Source organism: Pinus tabuliformis, chromosome 3_1 (genome assembly GCF_031772625.1).
Source record: "Pinus tabuliformis cultivar Carrire ecotype Pingquan chromosome 3_1, CPIR1, whole genome shotgun sequence".
Taxonomy (NCBI): Eukaryota; Viridiplantae; Streptophyta; class Pinopsida; order Pinales; family Pinaceae; genus Pinus; species Pinus tabuliformis.
Window position 1 is genome coordinate 764,744,876 of NC_142301.1, and position 24,032 is coordinate 764,768,907.

Genomic DNA, 24,032 nt, shown 5'->3' on the forward strand with positions numbered 1-24,032 from the left:
AATACAGATACGATGATCGAGAGACATGGCCCAAGCACTCGAAAAACTCAATGTTGGAATATAGACATAAATACCATCACCAATATCCCGCTAAGAACAATTCTCCATACCATGGCTTGAATAACTAAGGCTAAGACTTTTCATGAAGAAACAAAGTCTCATTTCCAGTACACCATTGATTGTTTAAGTCCCATAGTTTTTAAGTGGTAAGAAGGATTTTTGGTCAACATGAATATCCAACTCATGAAATGAAAGTCAGGAAAGTTGCAACAGTTTGGTTATGGACCAATATTGGTGATGTTATTCTTGGAACATGTACCATTATTTAGATATCAGTGGATAGAAGTGGATGCACGAGTGCCCAGTGATCCACAAATGTTGAGGTGGGGTGAGTTGATGCCTTTACCAGGAGATGGTCAGCGAATGTCATTCCCTCTAGCATCTTTTGGATGCCTGCGACAACAGTTAACCATGATAGATGATTGGGCATACACTGGCATGGATTTTTGGGTTGATCCAAACCTTCCATTTCCACCTGGTACAGAGTGGTTTGATATAAGTAAAAACTATATTTAAAGTTTTTGAAGTTTTTGAATTTTTTTATATGTGTACTTATGTTTCACACTTGTGATTTTGGTAGATATTGGTCTAGAGAGACCTCCATGGGTTTTTCCGATAGTCATGTGAGTGGCATGAAAGATAGGGGATGCTCCCTATGAGGAAGGAGATGACTCAATCATAGAGAAGGAATGCAACCTAGATGTCTTGACAAGAGGCATTCTAGAATACACATCTATTAGTGAGGGGCCACTATGATATCAGAGGAATAATGTAGCAGTGTCCTCCAGACTGCATCGTTTGCTGAAATGAGTCATAAGATTTGTTTCATGCTACCAGCAGCACGTTGGCAGATAGTCATCTCTAGTTTTCATTTTTTTGCACTTATGTAGGCTCGAGAAGCCATGTGTCTCAGAACACAGATTTTGATATTTTGATGTAACAGAAATTTTGCAAACTTATATATATATATGCACACATGTTTCCCTTGATTCTTATCTAATGTTTCTATTATATGTTTTTGTATTTACATATGATGCAAGTGTCTATCTAGAACGTAATTAGCCAATGTATCTGTTAATGTGTTCAAACGTCTTGGAATATGTTGATAAGTGATATAATCAAAGTCTTATTCCAAGAGATGAACTTGCAAACACATTCTCAAAATCTAAGGGTTTCTGACTAAATATTGTTTATTAAGTTGTAGTACAATGAGATGTGAATCGAGATTAATGACTAACTCTCTAATGCCAAGAACAATGGCTTTTGATAAAAGCTCGATAACCACACTATATTTGGTAATTTTATTAGTGGTATGACCTATACACATGCGTTGTAAATTCACTTACTCACGTCATAGATTTCCCATGCAGTAGAAGATAGATTCCTTGTACTACGACAAGGACCATCGGCGAAACCGACATAAAGGTTCAATGACATCTACAAACCAAGTAAAACACACAGTAAGGAGAAGAAAACACGTTTGTAAAAGCAAACAAACAAATCAAAATCAACTACACACTAATGAATCACACTAATGTACAAACTATTTACACGAACTCATGCATAATACTTTAGATGGGGCCCATTTCAAGACTTAGGTAATTGATCAAAAGAGAATAACATCGTAGTTTTACCATTGGCATGAAATGTAAGCATCACCCTAGCCAAATGATACACAATAATGAAAATGCCCCCATGCCCCCTAGGCGAGTGAGGGTTACGAGTCCAAAAGTCAATGCTTGATTTTGGAAATGGTAGAATGTTAAGAACTCGATGAAAAAGTCTGATGAACAGAGATGGAAAGATCTTAAGCTCATTGCGAGAAATCAATGCCCTCAAGTGGTAGTATTCTATAATCCCAAGTTGGACTGAGATTTTGAAGGGAATTTTAACCAAAATGTTTCCCATGTTTCCTTCATATAGCATTTTGTGAACTAAAATAATTGTCTGAAGTGGATGAGTTGGTACACTAGAAAAAAGGGTTTCTAGGAAAGAATAAATCTCACCAAGGCTTGGGAGAAATGAGGAATGATGATGGGCATCATTCCACGGCGTTTCCTCAAGAGACATAACTTCCTTGGTACTTTCATCAGTTAGAAATGTCTCTTTCAAAGGATCTGGAGAATCCCAAGAACTAAGCTAGGGAAATTACAAATATGTGTCTAGACTCATACTTAAATGATCATGAAGTTCAAAAGTAGTTGTAGAAGCTGAAACAACAACCTGATATGCTTTATTTACAGGGCTAAGTAGCATAAATTTTCCAAAATTATCAATCTGATAAGGACGAGGAATGATGCAAGGATTGTGACGAGTCAAAACCATGTTAATTGAAGCGGTGTTTAGAGGTGGAAGGGAAATTTTTCCCATAAGGGAAGAGTCTTTGAAAATACCCACCCCAACACTCTCGTAAGCGATATCAGTATTCCCAATATATGGCACATTCCCTTTTGAGAAGTGGGAAGAGAAAAAGTCAAGTTGATCGATAGTGACTATTTTCCGTTGATTAGGAAAACGAAGCACATGAAATAGGATAGAAACCATTCAAAACATTGCATGGGACAAGCTACAACCAAGTAGAACATTGCAATTCAGATTGGCATCGATAACTTCTACTTCTAGGTTAATAATTTTTCCTTCCAATTGAATTGGCGATTCATTAGAATACCATATGGATAAGAACCTATACCATAGAAGGCTTCCAACGTATTAGGGGATTGGTTGAGAAGTGGAGAGGCAATAGCTTTCCAACATGAAAGGGGCATGATGCAAGTAGAAGCAACCTGATCAATAATAATCCAATGAATAGTCTTCCCTTTGATAACAACTTTTATAGGAAAGGCAAGTTGATGAGTGAGACAAGGAACATGGTTCTCAAGATCAAAAGTAATCAAGTTTGAAACTATAGGATCAATCCCTCCTATGCAGTCTACTAATTATTTCCTTTGCAATGAACAAGTTTGAAGGACTTCCAAATCTAACATCACCAAAGGCGCTTGAGCTAAACCTTCCACATTGTTATAATGCTGAGTAGCTCATGCATTCATATTATACGATGACTTTTGGAGAATACCTTTGGGATGTGGTTGGATAATGGAATCATTACTAGGTCATTTAATATGAGGAGGACCAGAATTGGGTGGAGTGGAAGTAGAACACGTATTAGTAGGATCATTTTCCATAACCAGTTTGGTAGGAGTCTGATAATCATTTGATCGAGTAGCAACAGAAATAGATTATGTTATACTCATAAAAACTTGAGAGAAAGATGTAAAGGATTGAGGTTGACCTAATAGTGAAGGCTGATGTGACAGAAAGGGTTCTTTCAACATGGCTAGTGTCCTTGGGGTGCCTTTTGTTGGGTTGTGTTATATTGTTTCCACGACTAGCCCTACCTACGATTTTGTCCATGGCTTTCACACATGGTTCTGGGTATGATGGTTTTCATTCCATGGTATTGGATGCTTCAGCATGTATACATATGTATTGTAACAATGAAGGGAACATAATGAAAAATCAAGCTAGTAGTCTTGGTTTTGGGATCCAGGGGAAAATCTCTATGTATATGTGTTCTATGTGTCATTCTCTTGCATTGTTTATTTTTTGTGTTTTAGAATTTGTATGTAGGTAATTTTTGTACGTGGTTAAAACCTACATTTGGTATCAGAGTTGTTTTGGCTTCAAGGCGGCAACTTTGTTGCTGAGGGGTTTGACTCGGGCCTGTGATAGACCCTGTTCAGTGGGAGATTTGTGTGATTGATTCTGGTGGTGAAAGAAGATGGCGAGCGGTGGAAAGATAGAGATCAAGAAAGTGAATGGACAGAGTTTTGAGTTATGGAAACTCAAAATAGAGGATCTGTTGGTAGATAAAGATCAGTGGATCATGGTAGATCTGGGTACTAAACCAACGGGAGTGTCTGATGAAGAATGGAAGAAGTTAGATCGAAAGGAAAAGAGCACATTACAATTGTGTGTCTCAAATTCATTATTTCTGAATGTATTAGGGGAAGCTACGGCTAAGGCTTTGTGGGAAAAGTTAGGGACTTTGTACAAATCTAAGTCTCTGGTGAATAAAATGTTCTTATGGAAAATGTTGTATAAACTGAGGATGAAAGATGGAGACTCGATGACAGAGCATCTGAACGCATTTAATACTGTGGTAAGTCAGTTATTATCTATTGAAATTAAAATTCCCGATGAATATTAGTGCATCAGTTTGTTATGTTCTCTACTAGATTCGTGGGATAGTCTGGTTATTGCCATAGGTAGCAATGCAACTACCTTGCAGTTTGATGAAAGAGTCTCATCCTTACTGACGAAGGAGATGAGATGGAAAAATATGGAGAACCGGAATGGTGATGCCTTTTCTGTACGAGGAAGGTCCCATAATAGAAACAAAAATAAGTCATCGAGTGGGAGATATAAATCTAGAGGGAGATCTAAATCTCCAAGAAAACATGTAAAGGTGTGCTGGAAATGCAGAAAGGAAGGGCACTACAAAAGCGATTGTAAATCTAAAGCTCGTGAAAAAGGAAAGGGATATGATCTTTCTCCTTTTGCAGAGGCAAAAACCACCTTAGATGAAGGTGGGGATGTGTACTTGGCTTCTTTAAGTACACATGTAGATCATGAGGCATGGTTGATTGACTTAGGTGCATCCTTTCCCTTCACTCCCCATAGAGAGTGGTTTTGCGAGTATGAGAAATATGATGGTGTTGATGTCTTCTTGGGGGATGACAAGAAGGCTAAAATCATTGGTCGCTAGAAATTTAAGTTGAATTTGCAAGGTGGAAGTATTAGAACACTTTCGAGTGCTATTCATATTCCTACATTGGCCATAAATTTGATTTATGTAAGCAAGTTGGATAATGCAGGTGTAAAAATAGTGTTCAAGAAGGATACCTGCAAGATGGTTTGTGGAGCACTAGTATTGATGTGGGGAGTTCAGATTGGAACTCTGTACAAGGTAGAACTATTGTTGATGGGTGCAACACTTATGTGGTTCTTGAAAGTGGAGAAGAAAATCTAATGGTCTCTGGAGAAAAGACCATGCTATGGTGTCAAAGGCTTGGACATATTGGAGAGAAGGGCCCTCAAATACTTCATGGTAAAGGTATAATAGAAGGTATGACTAATAGCTCTCTAGATTTTGATCTCTGTGAAAATTGTGTATATGGGAGGCAGAATTGGGTGAGTTTCCCCTCTGATGGTAAGAGAGCGAAACATATATTAGAGCTTATGCACAGTGATGTGTTTGGACCTGCGAAGGTTCCATCACTGGGTAAGTCTATTTACTATGTATCATTTATAGATGAATTCTCAAGGAATACATGCATATATTTCCTTAAGAAGAAATATGAATTCTTTGACAGGTTTAAGGAATTTAAGGCTCTAGTGGAACACCAAACAGAGAAGAAGATAAAGGTGTTGAGGGCAGATAATGGTAGAGAGTTTTGCAAGAAGGAATTTGAAGAATTCTGTAAGAAGTATGGTATAGCATGACAGAAGACTACTGCATACACACCTGAGAAAAATAGAGCTGCAGAAAGAATGAACAAGACGTTTATGGAAAGGGCAAGAAGCATGCTCAGTGGTGCTAAGTTAGGACAGGAATTCTGGGCAGAGGTCGTGGAGACTGCATGTTACCTGGTCAATAGATCACCTTCATCAGCGTTCGAGGATAAGACTCCACAAGAGGTATGGACTGGTAATAAACCATCTCTTTCACATCTGAGGGTATTTGGATGTGATGCATATGTACATGTTCCAAAGGAGAAAAGAACAAATTTGGATAGTAAATCTGAAAAGTGCATCTTTATTGGGTATAAGGATGGTTTAAAGGGTTATAAACTTTGGAACCCAGTACCAAGGAAGGTTGTGTATAATCGAGATGTGGTGTTCTCAGAGCTGAAATATGTTATTAAACATGAAGTCCAACCAAAGGAACCTAAGAATATCGAGTTTTAGCTTAAGGAGGAAGAATCAAACTCTACAACAGAAGAGGAATACGAAGATGAAGAGCCATAAACTCCAGCTATGAGAAGATTAGTTTGAGAAACCAGAAAGGTATAGTCCATCTGATTTCTGTTCAAATTTTTGTTTATCTATTACTGATGATGATCCTAGAACTATGAAGGAATAAATACATTCAGAGGATGGAAAACTCTGGAAAGAGGCCATGGTTGATGAAATGGCATATTTGCACAAAAATGAGGCTTGCGATCTGGTGGAGTTGTCGGCTGGAAGGAAACCCATTGGAAGCAAATGGATGTTCAAGAAGAAGACAAATGTAGAAGGAAAGGTGGAGGAATACAAAGCTCAGTTGGTAGCAAAAGGTTATTCCCAGGTGTCGGGAATTTATTTTCGTGATATATTTTCTCCTACTTCTAACATAGCTTCTATTAGATTACTTTTATTTGTTGTTGCTACTTTTGATTTTGAGGTAGAGAAGATGGATGTGAAGATAACATTTCTTCACGAGGATCTAGAAGAGGAGATCTACATGAAGAAACCTAAAGGATTTCGGATGAAGGGTAAGAAAGAACTGGTATGCAAGTAAAAATGTCTCTCTATGGTTTAAAACAGTCACCAAGGATGTGGTATCAGAAATTTGATACATTTATAAGGGGACTTGGGTTCACCAGAAGTAAAGAAGGTCACTGTGTGTATTTTAAATTAATTGGTGACAACGTTATTTATCTGGTCTTGTATGTGGATGATATGTTGCTAGTTGTAAATGACAAAGAAATTATCTGGGATTTGAAGACCCAATTGTCCTCTAAATTCAACATGAAAGATCTTGGTGCTGCAAACTATATTTTTGGCATGGGAATTAAAAAATATTGGGCAAAGAGGAAGCTCTAGTTAAACCAGAGGAAGTATGTCGAGACAATATTACAGAGGTTTACTATGCAGGATAGCAAACCGGTGAAGGTTCCTATTCCTATAGGTGCGAAGTTATATGTTGAACAGTGTCCCAAGACACAAGAAGAGGAAGAGGACATGTCCCATGTTCCATAAGCAAGTGCAATCGATAGCATGATGTATGCAATGGTCTCTAATAGACCAGACATTGCACATGTAGTGGGAGTATTGAGCAAGTTTATGTCAAAACCAGAGAAGGAGCATCGAACAATAGTCAACCAGGTTTTCAGGTATTTGTGTGGCACTAGTGATTATGGTTTGTGCTACCAAGGAAGACCAGGATTAGACAGAGAGTTGGATATTCGTGGCTTTTTTGATGCAGACTGAGCTGGAGATCTGGATCAGAGAAGATCTACAAGTGGGTATGTGTTTAACCTATTTGGAGGTGCAATCAGTTGGATGAGTAAGAAAAAACCTGTAGTGGCACTATCAACTATAGAGGCAGAATGCATGGTAGCCACTCATGCAAGAAAGGAAGCAGTTTGGTTGCAGAGATTGTGTTCAAGTATGGGGTTAGTATAAGGAGCTATAAGGATAGAATGTGATAGCCAAAGTGAAATTTCCTTGGCAAAGAACCCTGCTTATCATTCAAAGACAAAGCACATTGATATCCAGTATCACTTTGTGAGGGATATGATAGAAGACAAAAAGGTGTTACTGGTAAAGGTGGACACCATGAAGAATAATGTAGATGCATTGACAAAACTTGTGTGATTTGAGAAGTTCTCTTGGTGTATAGAAGCAATGGGCATTGAAGGGCTGGATAAATGACTAAGCTCTCCTGTGGCCCTTGTGGAAAGAAAACAACAAGTGGGAGAATGTTGGGTTGTGTTATATTCTTTCCATGACTAGCCTCCCTAGTTAATCGGGGGGTTAGAGGGGGCGTGGTCAGCCTTTGTCTATGAGGTCGGGGGCAGCACCCTGGGGACAAAATATTTGGACCCTATATTCGGTGGGCGAACCTACCTATGGTTTTGTGCATGCTTTTCAAACATGATTTTGGGCGTGATGGTTTTCGGTCCATGGTATTGGATGCTTCGACATGTATATATATATATATATATATATATATATATATATATATATATATATATATATATATATATATATATATATATATATATATATATATATATATATATATATATATATATATATATATATATCTGTGTGTGTGTGTGTGTGTATTGTAACATTGAAAGGAACATAATGAAAAATCAAGTTGGTAGTCCCAGTTTTGGGATTCAAGGGAAAATATTTATGTATATGTGTTTTATTTGTTATGCTCTCGCATTGTTTATTTTCTGTGTTTTAGAATTCATATGCAGGTAATTTCTGTACGGGATTAAAACCTAGACCTTTTAGAAGATGACTAGCCTCAACACGATGGGGAAAATCCTTGGTCACATATAAGACCCGTATATTTTGCCTTGCATTTGGATGTATCATCAACAAATGGTTTAGGAGAATAATTTTTAAGGGTATCAGATTTAGCCTTATCTTTACACTTATTTTTCCATTTCAAGGCTTTGATTATTGTGGTATATTGGACAACATTCACCTTAGAATTTTTACCTGGATTTTTGGAAGTATTCAGAGGAGAAGGTGTTGTAGAAGGAAAAATTTTATGCTTCATAGAAGCAAAAGAACATTTACTAGAGGTTTGAGATACTAACCCAATAATATCATCAACGAGTGGTGTCTTCATAGGTTGAGAAGATGTCGGATTAGTTGAAGGTCGTGGGGCATCAGGTAAGAGATCATAGAGCGTTCTAGATTGTGAATATACTGAATCTAGATATTGAGCATGGGTGATGGATTGTTCTTCAGTTACAAAGCCACCCATAGCTATGTCTTTGGAGATTTGATTAAGAAATGACTTAGTAAACCATTCGGTTAAAGTCTCATTAGGGATATAAAACTTAATAAGATGACCATAATTTCTCCATTCATGAATGTGATCAGAGGTGTGAGTAACAGTTGTCTATTTCAAAGAAAGTAGGAGATGGGTACCGGTTTCATATTGAACTAGTAGCTGAAAGTGAGAGAGGAAAGCCATAGCCAAGATATCGAAATGTTGAAAGGCACCTTAAGGTAACTCAATTTACCATTTGGTGGAAGCACCCATTAGAGTGCACTGGAAAAGGTGCAGTCGAATGGAATTTTCGACCCAAGATTTGGATGGAGACCATAAATGGTAAGTCATGACATGAGCTTGGGGGTCTTCTCCAAACTTCCCTTTGAATTTTGGACAATCATAGGGAATTTTGGTAGGAACCGGAGGCCAATACGGTGAATGGAGTATTGGGTTGTTTGTAAGACTCAACATAAGTTTTTCATGTCAAGGTAGTATCATACGTTGTAGTCGTTGCAATTCTCTCATTTAGTCGAAGACCTATGCATCGCTTATAACCTAATTCAATAGTTCTTACATTTTTATAATGGGAGGTACCCAAAGTTGAGTACCCATGCATCCATTAGCACCTCATTTAGTAGAACTTCACTTTTGATGCATGGGGCCACCTTCTTTAGTCTATTTTTGAAAAGTGCCCTCGAGGGCGTAAGCTGTTATCATCATCATCCATCAACATTTCAACCACCACTACCCTAACTTCATAGGAATATTTCATGTACATTTTTAATAGTTATTCATCATAACAAGCATGGGACATGACCACCTCATATAGACACTTTTTTATCAACATTCCTTCAGAGCATGGTTACCTTTCATCGTTAGTCAAGGTTTTTCCCTACTAATCTCCACAACAAGTTATTTTATCTCTAAAATAAGTTGATCAAACTCTTAGTAAGAATACAAAAACATGATGTATTTCGACTATATCTTTGCTCCTAACCTCATATATTAGGGGGTAACTGTTAACATAGAAACATCGTACACACATTTGTACAATTCAGATGATGCCCAAAGTCGTCCAAAAAAACATACAAGTGAATGTTTTCCAGATGAAAGAATCATAAAATACAAAAATAAAATTCTTCCAAAGGATTCAATTATAAAATTTACCCAATGCACTCATCCAAAAGCTGAAATTATCTATTGCATGGTTGTTTCCTTAATAGTTGTGCAGTATAACTAAAGTTCAAGTCAGAAGCACAGAACCACTTCAAACATTGTGAATTGGGATTCTCTGACATGCACCATTCAAGGATAACCGATTTCGAGGTGCAATTGGAGATATGTAGGCCCGAAGGGATCATCTTGACCTCCTTATAACTCATTTTCTCATTAATGAACCAAGAGAGGAAAGAGAAATTCAAAATTTTGTATAAACAATCCATTGGAAGACCAAAAGCAAGAAGAAGTAGTGAATTGTTATGCTGGAAAACTTTCTCCTCATCAACCCAACATTCTAGTCGTAAAAGGATTTCACCATTAAGAGAGTCTTCATACCTCATTCAGAGAGAAAAATATTGAAAAGAGATTGAGGAAAGGAACCTCCTTGTTGAGGATTTTTTAGCATCATTACTCAAATTATTCACTCCAACTGTTTTAGTATTCATCTATTGTATCTCTTCTACATTCAACAATAAATAAATAGAGCTCTTTTCCATTACTTTGTTGACATGTTCACTTCATCAAGCATTGTTTATGTGTTTATTTCTTAGTTTTTAGTTCATTTTTATGTCTGCATTGTTTTCACCATTTTCAGTGTTTTTTTACTCATGTTTGCCCACCGACAACAACTAATTATCTATGTTTTCTTTGTAGGGAACAACCAAATACGAAGGTGTCTTTGGTACCCCATAGAAACACAACACTACCACACTTGGAATATCAACCACAACTAGGGAACTCGAATTCTCTACATTCACTACCTATTTTGGGTTGATTGATCAGTTAACTGAATGATCACTAAGTTATACTGATGTCTCACTGCAAAATTGACCTTCCTCTAATTCCTCCAACAGTTAGAACTAGTTTAACTAAAAACAACTTGAAATAATTGACCTTGATTGCTACAAATTAGATATTACACATGCTTAATTGAACTCCAACTCCTCTAACTTGAATTTTATGGGTAATCTGAGTGACACAATCCATGTCACAATTTAATTTCATCCAAGTTGTTTGTTGATGTGGAAATCTAAATTTTCTCAATTTGACCAAGCAAAATCAAATTAAGACTTTCCTATTGCATTTTTCAACAATGAAAATCAACCATGGTCAACCATGGTCCAACATCACAATGTGACAAAAATTGTCTCATATTCCTAGGGTTTAATATAAATCCCTTGGGTTTATAATCATGGTCAACTGTGGTCCAATGTCATATTGTGATAAAGTTTGTCTCAAGACGAAAATCAACCATAGTTAACCATTTTCAACCATCATTGACCATGGTCAACCATGGTCCAATGTCACACTGTGACAAAGATTGTCTCAATATGAAAATCGACCATGGACAAGCATGGTCTAGGATCGCATTGTGACAAAGATTGTTTCAATATGAAATTCAACCATGGTCAATCATGGTTCAATGTCACATTGTCACAAAGATTATCTCAATATGAAAATGAGCCATGGTCAACCATGCGTAGCTATGTTTATTTTAAAGTTTATGATATTTACCAGAGGGTTTATATACCTTGGTTTATAATACTTATCTTAAGGTTTATCAAAGGAATTTCTCAATATGAAAATTAATCATGGCCAATAACCATGGTCACATTATGATAAGGATTTGTCTCTTGGTCTAATGTCACATTGTGATTACCATGGTCATCCATGGTTAACCATGGTTAGCCTTGGTCCAACATCACACTGTAACAAATATTGTCCCAATATGGAAATGAACTATGGTCAATTGTGGTCAACCTTGATCCAACGTCACATTGTGACAAAGAATGTGTCAATATGAAAATCAACCATGGTAAAACATGTTTATCTTAGTATTTATAATATTAATTAATAATACTAATAATATTAATTAATAATAATAATAATGTTTTTATTATAATAGGTAATTTTGAAATACTATTAATATTTTATTATTATTATGCATTTATCAATATGATTATTAATATTATCATTAATATTAGATCTATACCATTAACATTTATCAATATTTTTCAATCTCATTTGCTAATATAATTGTGCATGTGATTAATATATATCTATATATTAGTATTTCGCATTAATCACATCGTTGAGATTGGGTTGACGTTTCGAACCAGTTAATGTGGTTCATCTTCAGGACAAGGTGAGAAATCAGTAGATCTGAGGGAATAAATAGCAAGGATGCATCGCTACTCAGAGTTAGCCATTGGAAATTAGCCGTTAGGTAATTCGTTAAATTGTTTAATAATTTAGTTGTTATGTAATAAAAAATATTATGTTTCGATATTAAAATTTGATAATATAAATTTAGCTAGAAAATAGCAGTCGTGCGATAAATAAATATTATATCTCAATATTATAGATGGAATAATAATTTTAATATTATATTAAATATTATAATAATATTGTTAGTTAGGGTTTGACCCATAATATTAGAAACTAGCTGTTATGAAGAAATCATAAGTTAAATCATCTAGAACTAATTGATTAAATAATTTAATATTATTAGTTCTCGTAATAATATTAAATCTAATTAGTAATGTGTTGATGATATTCTTATTATTATTATTATTATAGAGATTCATTAGTTTTGAACTATTATTGTAAATTTTTTAATAAATATATTAATTTCTATAATAATAAAATATAATTATTTTAATCTATTGTTTTAATATCTATAAAGATAAAAAGACTATAATCGGAATTTGGTAATTTTCTAAATAATGTATTGATGGCATTCATATTAAAATTATCAATTTAGAATTATTATTATATTATTTTGTATTCAGTTATAATTCAAAGCATGGTATTCTTATTATTTTAAATTCAATATATTGATTATTTTGAAAAAATAAAAACAGTATAGGAAGGAAGAAAACTACACTACCAAACAAAGAAAAATAATACTAGATCCAAGGGGATAAAGCAAGAAGGCAAGAAGGGAGACCCGGCATGAACGAAAAGGGAAGAGGAGAAGGAAGGGAAGAAGGGTCAAGAGGAGAAAGCTGGAATCTAGCTTTTACTTAATTTCCAGCCATCATCCCTATTGAGGTTTTCGGCATGCCTCTCTATTTCAATTTCTTCTGTAAGTTTCCTATGATGGAAATGGTTAACCCTAGTGATGACTTTGGATTCTACAATGCACACATGGTGTTTCAATTTCATCGAGTGCTCAGCAAGGGCTGAAGTGTGAGAGAAATTGTGTCTAATGTCAGCTGCATGCTCAACGGTTCTCTATTTAATAGACCTACCTGTCTCTCCAATGTAGGGGATACCACAAGAGCAGGGAATGAGGTAGACCCCTTTCCTATCTTTAGGGTCAATAGGGTCTTTAGCGGATCTCAAGGAATTTTTAATGGTTTGGAGAGGTTTGAAAGAAGAAATGTTCATCTTTTTAAGGATATGGGAAATCTTATCCATGGTCCCCTGGATACATGGGAGATGAACCTTGGCAATAGGATCGACATGAGCAGGCTTTTCTCTAGCCACTTTGCTAGCTTTGTGAAAGGCCTTGAGGCACTCGGTCATGTTGTACCCATTATTTTGAAAAACTTCAAGACGATGAGATTTACCCTGATGAGGGTCGATCTAGTATTCTTTTGCTTTGTTTGGTAGTGTAGTTTTCCTCCTTCCTATACTTTTTTTTATTTTTTCAAAATAATGAATATATTGAATTTTAAATAATAATAATACCATTCTTTAAATTATAACTAAATACAAAATAATATAATAATAATTCCAAATAAATAATTCTAATATGAATACCATCAATACATAAGCCACATTTATTAATATGAATACCATCAATACATAAGCCACATTTATTGATATAATTGTAATAGTATACGCAACATACTCTAATAGTGTTTTTTTTAATGTTTCTTCTATTTCTAAAACATGAACAACCGTATTAATATTCATGTCTGATATAATGTGATACAATGATTCAAATTACAATAAACTGTAAAGGCATTTCTCTATTGATATAACCACAACATACTTTAATAGTGTCTTTTTTACGTTTCTTCTATTTCCAGAACATGAACAACAGTTTTAATATTCATGTCTGATATAATGTGACACTATGATTCAAACTGCAATAAACTGTAAAGGCATATAAATATTACTGAACATTAATAGACATTCAGATAAAATGGAGTAATTGACCTAACCAAGTAGAATAAATATAATTAAGGATGAAATTCAGTTGAAGAATATATTAGTGTACTTTTTTGTTATAGATATCATTATAAAAAGGAGTTATATTATATTAAGATGGTTTATTTATTTTTTTATATTAGTGTACTTTTTTGTTATAGATATCATTATAAAAAGGAGTTATATTATATTAAGATGGTTTATTTATTTAAAAAATAAATAAACAAGGGGAGCTGCGACGCAGCGAGTCCCTGCGTGAAGTTGAGCCTGCTTATATTGTTCATGTCTAGAGCTTATATTGTTCATGTGCTTAGACATAGTTTATGACTATGACTTTAAAGGTAAATCATTGCAGCTTTAACTAAATCTTAGTATTCACAGTTTGTTTCATATTTTTTTTAGTGATTTATGCCAAGTCATAGCTAAAACAACTCACCCCAAGTGATTGGCAGCATATAAATATGGTTAGTTTCAGGACAATGCGCGTGGAAACCGTGGGATATCACTGTAAGGACGAGCCAAGAGGGAAGCACGCAAACCGAGTGAAAGTCTATGAATGTTTCAACCTAAATTATAAAAATATTTCGTCTTTCACAGCGACTCTATGAGCGTTCTTAGTCGTACAAATAAAAGAATCGAATGACTAAGCTTTTCTAATCTTTCATTATAATTTTTAGCAAATATCTAATCATATGATTGATTTCCTTTTGCTTGTCTCCATGCCCTGGATACAGTGAATTTGATAAATTAGTGCACATTATTATCAAAAGTATCAACATAATATCGCAGTTAACATGCCAGATTGTAACAATTAATCATATTTAGATTTTAAACAGCACAAAATGCATAGAAATTCACAGAATGTACAACCAAAAGAGAGGAATTTGCAGTGATTTAAAAGCTTTACCGGAGTTATGACAGTTGTATATTCCATCTCTTTAGAGTTTGCCAACTTCTGGTTCTTAGACAGAGATGACATTTCTGAGGAGTTTGAACGTCGTGGAGCTGAATCCTTCCATGTCTCCAAAATCTTTTTACCTAAAACGGCTTCGTTGGGATGCTTAGCGACGGGCTTCCGGGGATAATGAGCAACCGAGGAAGTATGAGTTTGAAAGGAGAACATATTTTGATGAAGATCTCGCATGAGCGAAGGCTGCGTTCTGGTAAAACTTTCGGCATCTTGAGTGGGGTCGAATTTTGGATTGATTTGCATTCCTTCGAAAGAGTTGTCACCGCTAGAAGGATTGAATTGCATTGATTCAGAAGGATTGTCACAGTGGGTACGCAGAAAATGAGAATTTAAGTAAACAGAAAACCTTCTTGCAGAGAGAAACTCATTGGCCGACAATATTAAAATCTGCTTCAAGGCTTATGGATTGTAAATTGTAATAATTACGTAGCTATGTAAAAGTAAGCAAAATGTTAGGATAATAATGTATCTACCCAACGCAACGCCCGTTTCATAGGTAATAATTACTTGTAATGGATTTCGATATCGTTAACAAATATATTTTAAGACGAGGCCACACGTTACACAGGAGACATGTGATGGACATGCATGCAGCAACGTGTTTGTACGCACCAACGTGTTTGTACGGAACGTGGGAAACAAGGCCATGAGAACCACCATGGCTCTCCAAATCTGCAACACTTGTGCCTGAAACATGGCTCTCCAGACCTGAAACATGGCTCTCCAGACCTGCAAAACACTGCCAGAACCATGCTACAAATAATAAGAATCTAGTCTAGTCTTACTGTTTACTCAGGGTAGTCTTACTGTTTACTGAGGGTTTTCGTGTACTTAGGAGGAAGGGTATAAATGGCCAGGTTACCAGTGCGGCTATGGAGGAGACAATCTGGCGAGAGCTCCCCGAGGAGGCTTCGGAACTATTTCTCCATGCCGTCCATAGCTTTCTTCAACAGCGTCGCAGCGTCAACATAAATCGATTTGAGAAGTTTTGATGCAAGGAAGAAAACCAAATCGGCAGAAGGCAAAGCAATTATTTCATCAATTTTTCCGAGAATATGATATTGAGCTGCAGGGTAGCTTCCAAGAAGAAAATACAAAAAATAACAAAGCAAGATAAACATATTACTGTTACCTGTGAGAAGTCCGTCGCCGTCTCTAGTAATTCTGGTCCTTACAATGCGTGGATGGATAGAATTTGCTGTCACATTGGCCTTCATTTTCTGCATTCTAGACGGAAACTTGTGTTAAATGTTTATTCCTTGTAAAAAAATTGTAAATTTGAGCGGTTATGGAAAACGTAGCTCAAGATTAAGGTTACCTCGAGTCTCAACGCAAGCTCTTTTGTGTGTAGAATATCGATAGCTGCTGTAAGTTTTGACCCAGATTTGCTTGAATCTTTGGAGTTTGTTCTTTCTTGCGCATATGACAGATTTAATAATAATGGCTCTTTGTTTGATGCGTTTCTTCAGGTTGTAGCGTCTCAAGATTGGCCTGAAGTCACTAAATATGCAGGCTTAGTTTGTGCTCAGGCACATCGTCAGGAACTCATTCAGGATCTTTACAAGTCTGGCAGGATCCTGTGCGAGGGTCTGCAACTGGAGGCATGATAAAGTATACATTTCTTGTCTATCCCTAAAAACAGAAAATATGTGCAAATGTGGCCGAGTGTTTGACCTGCTTGACTGAATTAAGCTTTTTTGAAGCAATGTTTGTGCAAGCATGAAAGAGGGGTCGTTCTAAATTCTTCTTTTGCATCTCTGCTTATAATATTTTTCATTCTGTTCCTATTTGGTTTGGCTTTTGAAACTGAAATATGAAAGCATATCAATTCTCTCAGGGAATTGTTGATTTCATTCAGAAGGAATACAGGACACAAGCCGGAGCGTATAATATTTTACAGGTAATAATCATCGATAAACGGGTAAAATACGTCATTCTTATAACCCTGGTTTCCCTTGAATTTTTTTCGGAAATAAATAGTTTCTGTGAAAATTAAGGAATAACAGGTACAAGGAGCGAGTTAAAACATTTAAAGAATTCAATAAAAAGGCGCTAGAAAGTAGCTGTATGAGAGATCTTACTTGAGAAATCGATTTGAGAGTCAGTCGGACTGCTGAGGAGGAGGCCGGACTCGTTATCCGTGGAATCGACAAGCGATGCATCAAGATCCATTGTTGAGCGTTGTGTTGAGGCTACTATACGATCTGTGAGATCCACTGCTATACAATCTATTGAAGCTGTTGTAAAGCTCGATCTGATCAGCGAAGGGCAGTTAGAAATAAAACCCAGAGGCAACGTACTGGACTACATTAGCACCGGTGGCGGAAGGTTATAACAGCGGGACTGCACAGCTGCTGTGCATGTAGCACGCACATGCTTCGCACAAAGACACCTCCCGCCATGCAAAACTTGACCATACGGCCGACACCTGCAAAAGAACAAGCAACTTAGCATATGTATCCCATTCGCACTTAACAGTAAAAATTAAGGAATTAATGTCAGCATTAAATCGAAACCGCAAACCGTCAAGGCCAGTTGATTGTGGGTAAGTACGAGTTTAAGATATGGTCCGGCCTCTTCCGCCTCGGGAAGAGGCCAAATAAGATGGCCAACAGAAGTTCAACTGCAAACTTTAGGATATAACCAAAAATACCACTAAAAAACCCGGCGAATTAATGTTATCTGCCCTCCGAACGGTTACTATAGTCCCTGCCGGATGCCAGATGGCAGGGACTAATAAAAGGTGGTTACCATTCGTTTCAAAATGTTATAATCATAATGAAATGAGAGATGTCTCTTATGCTTCCCGCAAACTAAATACCTATGGCTACCAACACATTTAAGACCACATAATTATAAATTTGATTGTTAAGATAAAACAATTAAGGTCAAGATTAGAATTCTAAATTTACGAGGCAAATAAATAGGATTGGGTGGGGTTTAGTTATTATAAGGTTTTAGGATAGGGGGATTTATTAAGAAAAGTTAGTTTCTTAAATTCAGGTTAAAAAGACTCGAAAAATTTTGGGTTACTCGTTATTTCATTAATTGAGTTTTGTACATTTTTGGGTTAATTATTTTTCATTTCAAAAGACGATAATTTACAATAATTTTCTCGTTGTTGAATCCAATTAATAAAGGATTAAGCATAAAACGCTGCATCATCATGTCCATTTCAATATAGATATCATCTGGCTTATGAATAGACGAACGTGAAAGAACTGTATACTTCATCGAAGAAGGTTACTGTCGAAGCAAACCAAGTTTCCCGAGTTGATCACAACCTGCGATCGTGGAGCGGGACCTAGATCAAGCTTGAAATTAATCATGCTTGAGGATGTGGTTTATCAGTTAGTAGAAAATTTTGTGGTTGTGGTCTATGAGTTAGTGGAAAAATTTGATCTCACAATATTTTCAATTTTATTTTTTTTCAAAAACAATGCATACCTGAAAACTATTTCTTCAATTGAAAAAAAAATACTCAGTAAAAAAAAAATACTTGAAATTAATCATCCTCATAACCTTCTGTGTTTGAAGTTGTTCCTTCCACATCTGCCGAAGTGGAGACCATAATGTTGGCATCAGCAGAAATCATCCTCATAACCTTCTGTGTTTGAAGTTGTTCCTTCCATGTCTTCCGAAGTGGAGAGCATAATGTCTGCGTCAGAAGAAAGAGATTTCTTGCAATGAGCAATCGCTTCTTCAATGTCATTCTCGGTGTCCGAACTCGCACTGCTTGTGCTTCTGCACAGAAATGCACCACTCTGGGTGGCAGTTGCGCGTTTTGAAAAACCCAATGGGTTTAAATAGGTTTTACGTGCAGACGCATACAAATTTCTTCTATGAATACTTCTGCGGGCTCCTTCTCCATCCTCGAGGTCATATTTCTCCCTTTCAATGCTATTATTACAATCATGGTCGCCAAGCCCTTCCATGTTGGAGTCCAGATATGCCTTAGAGCCAGCTCTCAACTCGTGGGCTATGACTGCTAGTTGCGACTGGTTAGAATCTAGTAGCTTCTTACGATCCAATGCTGTTGCAGAGACTTCGCTGTAAGTTTCCTTGACAGATTTATAAGAACCAACATTACAAGGTATGCGAGCACTAGTAAACCCTAATTCCTCATTTTGTCCTGCAAATTGGCTGTCAATCCTATTTCCAATATCTTCGCTTCTCCCTTGTTGCTGATCTTGTTTGATTTCAGATGATAAGAATTCGTTTAATTTCTCCACCATATTATTATTAGTCACATCACAAGTTATGTGAGAACCAAGGAACCCTAATTCCTCATTGCGTCCTACACAAAGACTGTCATTTTTCTGCCTATTTCCCACATCTTTCTGCTGAAATTGTTTGATTTCAGATGATAACAATTCGTCCAGTTTCTCCACCATCTGAATCCGAAAAGGGAAATGGAGAGGAAGTAGCCAGCCTTTGTAAAAGAGCTCGTCTGCAGGAGAAGCAATGGACTCGACGGTACGAATACCTGATATATCAAACTCGAATTCGCTCTCCATAAACATATTCGGCTTTCACCTCTTCAATATAAAACATATACGCCCTTACCTTCACAGAGAAACCATAGCCGATCAAACTATTATTTCAATAATATCTTTCGTAATTTCATTAAAAAAAACAAATCAAAATCTTCAGTGGCCCAAAGATCCCCGTCCTTTATCGCTTGCACCGTTGCAGTTCTGTCAATCTCTGATATCTATAATTTGTCCACAACATTGGCTGGCCGCAGGCCACCGTGCTCGATAACAGGAAATAAATTTAATAAATTTAATTGTCTTTGCAGATTCTTTCCTACTCTCGCAATCATACCATAAATCTTTAATAGAACTGGACCAGGTTTTCCTGTTAAACAAATACCGCGTAGTGACACTGATAGACGAAAAATAATGAAAGCGTGCAACTATTTATCATCAACGTGACAATATCTTCTTAAAATATATTCGAGAGGGCATCAAATAATGGCGTGTACGTATTGTATACCCTTATGTTGACGACATTAGAGAATAGTCCACACCATGATGGAGCCGACATTAAATACCGGTCACTTGATATCTCGGTTTACTTCTTAAAAAATTAATGTATTCATAATTAATTATTATTCACTTTCTTATATTTTATTATTTATTTTGAATGTTATAGTGTGTCGGATTAGTTTTCATTGTATTTAAAGATATATTTAATTGACATGTTAAACGAGTAATGCTTTATGTGTGGTGATCAGGGTAGATTTCAAGTAAAAACTTAAACTTAAATGTAAAGCTTAAATATGTAAATTTAAACATTTAATATGTAATATTTAACATCTAACATTTTTATTTAATTTAGATCTCATTTAAATATCATTTTAATTATTATTATGTATACATAATATAAATTTAAAATATAAGGAGGTTTACAAAAAAAATGTAAAAAGGTTTTATTTAAGTGAAGCATATGGGCCAAAAACTATGGGAGAAATTATTATTGATACCATGGCGTAGATACCATATTTATGAAAGAGGTATGGTAAATAAATAAATACAAAATCAAAATATATCAAATAGGATTATAAATCAATATCTAATTATATACCAAGCCAATGGGCCAAATACCATGGACAAAATTATTTAATACGATACAAAAAAATATTATAACTCTAATATTAATATTAAAAGATTAATATTAATATTATTAAATTTAATAACTTTTGATTAATACAATATTAAATTATATATATATATATATATATATATATATATATATATATAAACTCTAGATATATATGGGAGGGAAGAACAAGGACATCGTGATACAGGTGGAGAGATAGGGAGAGTGACAAGGGAGAGATGGAGATAAAGAGAAGGAAAGGGGAGAGGACAACTGAAGAGAGAGAGGGAGAGGAGTGAGAGAGGTAGAGAGGGGTAAGAGAGGGAGATGGAGATGGAGACAAAAAGATGGTGGGAGAGAGGGAAGGAGAGAGAGAGGGAGGGAGATTGTGAGAGGATTAGAGGACACAGAGAGAGGATGGGGGAAGAGTGAGGGAGTTAGGAGAGAAAGGGTTGAGAGAAAAAGGATGAGAAAGAGGACTTGAGAGAGAGGAGGAGAGAGGGATGGGTAGAGAGATAGAGTTGGATGGGGAGAGAGTAAGGGAAGAAGAAAGGTATAGAGAGTGAGATGTGGAGAGAGAGAGGCATTGACAAGGGATAGATGGACAGAGATTGTGTATGTTTAGGGGTGAGATAAATAGAAAAAAGAGAGATGCAGACAATGGGGGAGAGAAGGAGAAATGGAGGGATATAGTAACACAGTTGGAGAGAGAGAGAGAGGGGGGAGAGAAAGAGAGAGGACTTGAGAGAGAGGAAGAGAGTGGTGGGGAATAGAGAGGATTAGAGAGAGAGAGAGATAGTGATGGAGGAAGAGAGAGGGAGGTAGGAGAGAAAGGGAGAGAGAGGAAGGAAGATAGAGAGGAGGAGAAAGCGAGGGATAGAGAGATGGAGTTGCAGTGGGAGAGACAAAGGGAAGAATAAAGGCTCGGAGAGTGAGAAGTGGAGAGAGAGAGTGAGTGAAAAATGAGAGATGAAGAGAGAGTGTGTATGTTTGAGGCTGAGATAATGAGACAAAGTAGGAGAGATGGACAGAAGGGGTGAGCGAAGAAGAGAGAGAGGCATATAGTAGTATAGTTGGAGGGTGGAGAGGGAGAGAGAGAGGTGGGAGAGAAAGGGATAGAGGAAGAAAGAGAGAGAGGATGTGAGAGAGTGGAGAGATGTAGAGGAAGAGAGATGGAGATGGAGGGGGAGAGAGAAGGAGATAAGAAGAAAAACATAGAGAGAGATATGTGGAGAGAGAGCGAGAAAGGATAGCAAGAGGGAAGAGAGATATAAGTTCGGGAGAGTGAGAGAATGGGAGGAGAGAGAGGGGGGGGAGAGAGGAGGAGGGAGTAATAGATATATAGATTGGAGAAAAAGAGTGTATGTTTTGGGGGTGATATAGAGCGACAAAGGGAGATAGAGATATAGATGGAAGGTGAAGAGAGAGATAGAGACATGGAGGGAGGGACAAAGAGATTGATAGATATGGAGTGAGAGAGAATGTGAGTTTTGGGGGGGGGGGGGGTGAGATAGAGAGACAATGGAGGAGGTATGGAGGGAGATATAGATATAGATGGGGGGCGTAGCGGGAAGAATATTTCTTGCACTAGATGCATTGATTTCAATGTAGATGGTGATTTCTAATCATATTTGATTGCTTGCACTAGATGCAATGATTTTAGTGTATATGTCGATTTCTAATGATATTTGATTACTTGCACTAGACACATTGATTTGAATGTAGACAATTTCTAGTCTTATTTGATTTCTTGCACCAAATGCATTGATTTCATTGTAGATGTTGATTTCTAATCATATTTGATTTCTTTCACTAAATGCATTAATTTCAATGTAGATGATTTCTACTTATATTTTATTTCTTTCACTATATGCATTGATTTCAATGTAGATGATTTATAATCCTATTTGATCACCTACACTAAATGCATTGATTTCAATGCAGATGGTGATTCCTAATCCTATTTTATTGCTTGCACTAGATGCATTGATTTCAATGTAGATGTTGGTTTCTAATCTTATTTTCTTACTTGCACTAGATGCATTGATTTGAGTATAGACGTTTATTTCTAATCATATTTTATTACTTGCATTAGATGCATTGATTTCAATGTAGATGTTATTTTCTAATCTTATTTTATTGTTTCCAGTAAGTGCATTGATTTTAGTGTAGATATTGATTTCTAATTTGATGTAATTCCATTTATGATGGTACATTAATTTTAACGTGATTGGATGAATAGTATGCATTGATTTTGGTGTAAGCACAAAAAATTAATGACAATGTACATTAATTTTTGTGTCATATTAATTCAACCTATTAATATCCAAAGACAAGGTATGATGTTTACTACAATAGCTCGAGCTAAAGATTTAAACGGTTTATGATTTCAACTCTCCTTTTCATATAATCGATATGAAAAGATGATAAAAATAACAAGGGTGAATATAAGAATAGTACAAGAAAATAGTTTGAGATTGACCACGATGAATATTTTTTGTAATCAGTTGCATTCTTATTATTCACATTTTCTATCATTAAACATTATTACATTGTCACTTTGCATTAAAAAAATTTATTTCATCATTTTTCATTCATCTAATCGTGATGATGAACCACAAAGGTTGATCCGAAACGTCGATTACAAATAAACATGAATGTGATGACTCCGAAAGGTATCACCACACAAAATACAGATCACAAAAGCCTCAAATCTATAATCATTAAAGTTATTAACAATATTTATCATCCCAACAAACCGAGGTAACTAAGAAAATTTAAAATTAAAATGACGAGATAAATCTAAGACATATTTAGATATTTAAAATGATTATATTAATATTATATGTATTTAAATATTATTAATAAAATTAATCATATGTTCGAGAGATTTTCCTTGGCCGCACACTACTAAAACTAACCTAGATCGATCTTAACTCCAAATCTATCAATCGTTGAGAGGGATAAAATCTCTCAAGGTGCAAACCTTTCCTCATGTTTTGAACTCAAAAAAGAGTTTTGCACCTCGAGAGATTTGATCCCTCTCAACAATTTATAGATCCGGAGGTAAGGTGGATCTAGGTTGGTTTATATGAAATTTAGGTTACATGATATTAGGAAGGGTGTACTTTTAGTAATACTCTTTTTAAAAATACTATTTTAGTGTAATATTTTTTTGGTTATATATTATGATTCAAAATTATTTTAATTAGTTAAGATTTATATTTGTATATCTTG

General features: G+C 35.8%; 1 protein-coding gene across 9 annotated transcripts; it reads right to left on the reverse strand.

Moving 5' to 3' along the window:
* Window positions 1-14,866: 14,866 nt before the first annotated feature.
* LOC149189626 (uncharacterized) lies at window positions 14,867-17,905 on the reverse strand. Of its 9 annotated transcripts, none has more exons than XM_089411865.1 (6): window positions 17,273-17,879; window positions 16,510-16,682; window positions 16,324-16,418; window positions 15,804-15,930; window positions 15,129-15,456; window positions 14,867-14,945 (listed from the first exon to the last, which is right to left on the reverse strand). In XM_089411865.1, the coding sequence occupies exons 3-6, from the start codon at window positions 16,415-16,417 to the stop codon at window positions 14,910-14,912; spliced, it is 585 nt and encodes a 194-aa protein (XP_089267991.1). In that variant the 5' UTR covers window position 16,418; window positions 16,510-16,682; window positions 17,273-17,879; the 3' UTR covers window positions 14,867-14,909. The 9 variants fall into 9 exon arrangements, 7 of the variants coding, with proteins under 7 accessions (XP_089267991.1, XP_089267986.1, XP_089267989.1 ...); XM_089411860.1 differs by lacking the exon at window positions 14,867-14,945 and having other exon boundaries at window positions 15,024-15,456; window positions 17,273-17,619; window positions 17,745-17,870; XM_089411863.1 differs by lacking the exon at window positions 14,867-14,945 and having other exon boundaries at window positions 15,024-15,456; window positions 16,510-16,768; window positions 17,273-17,905.
* Between the last annotated feature and the right edge of the window lie 6,127 nt (window positions 17,906-24,032).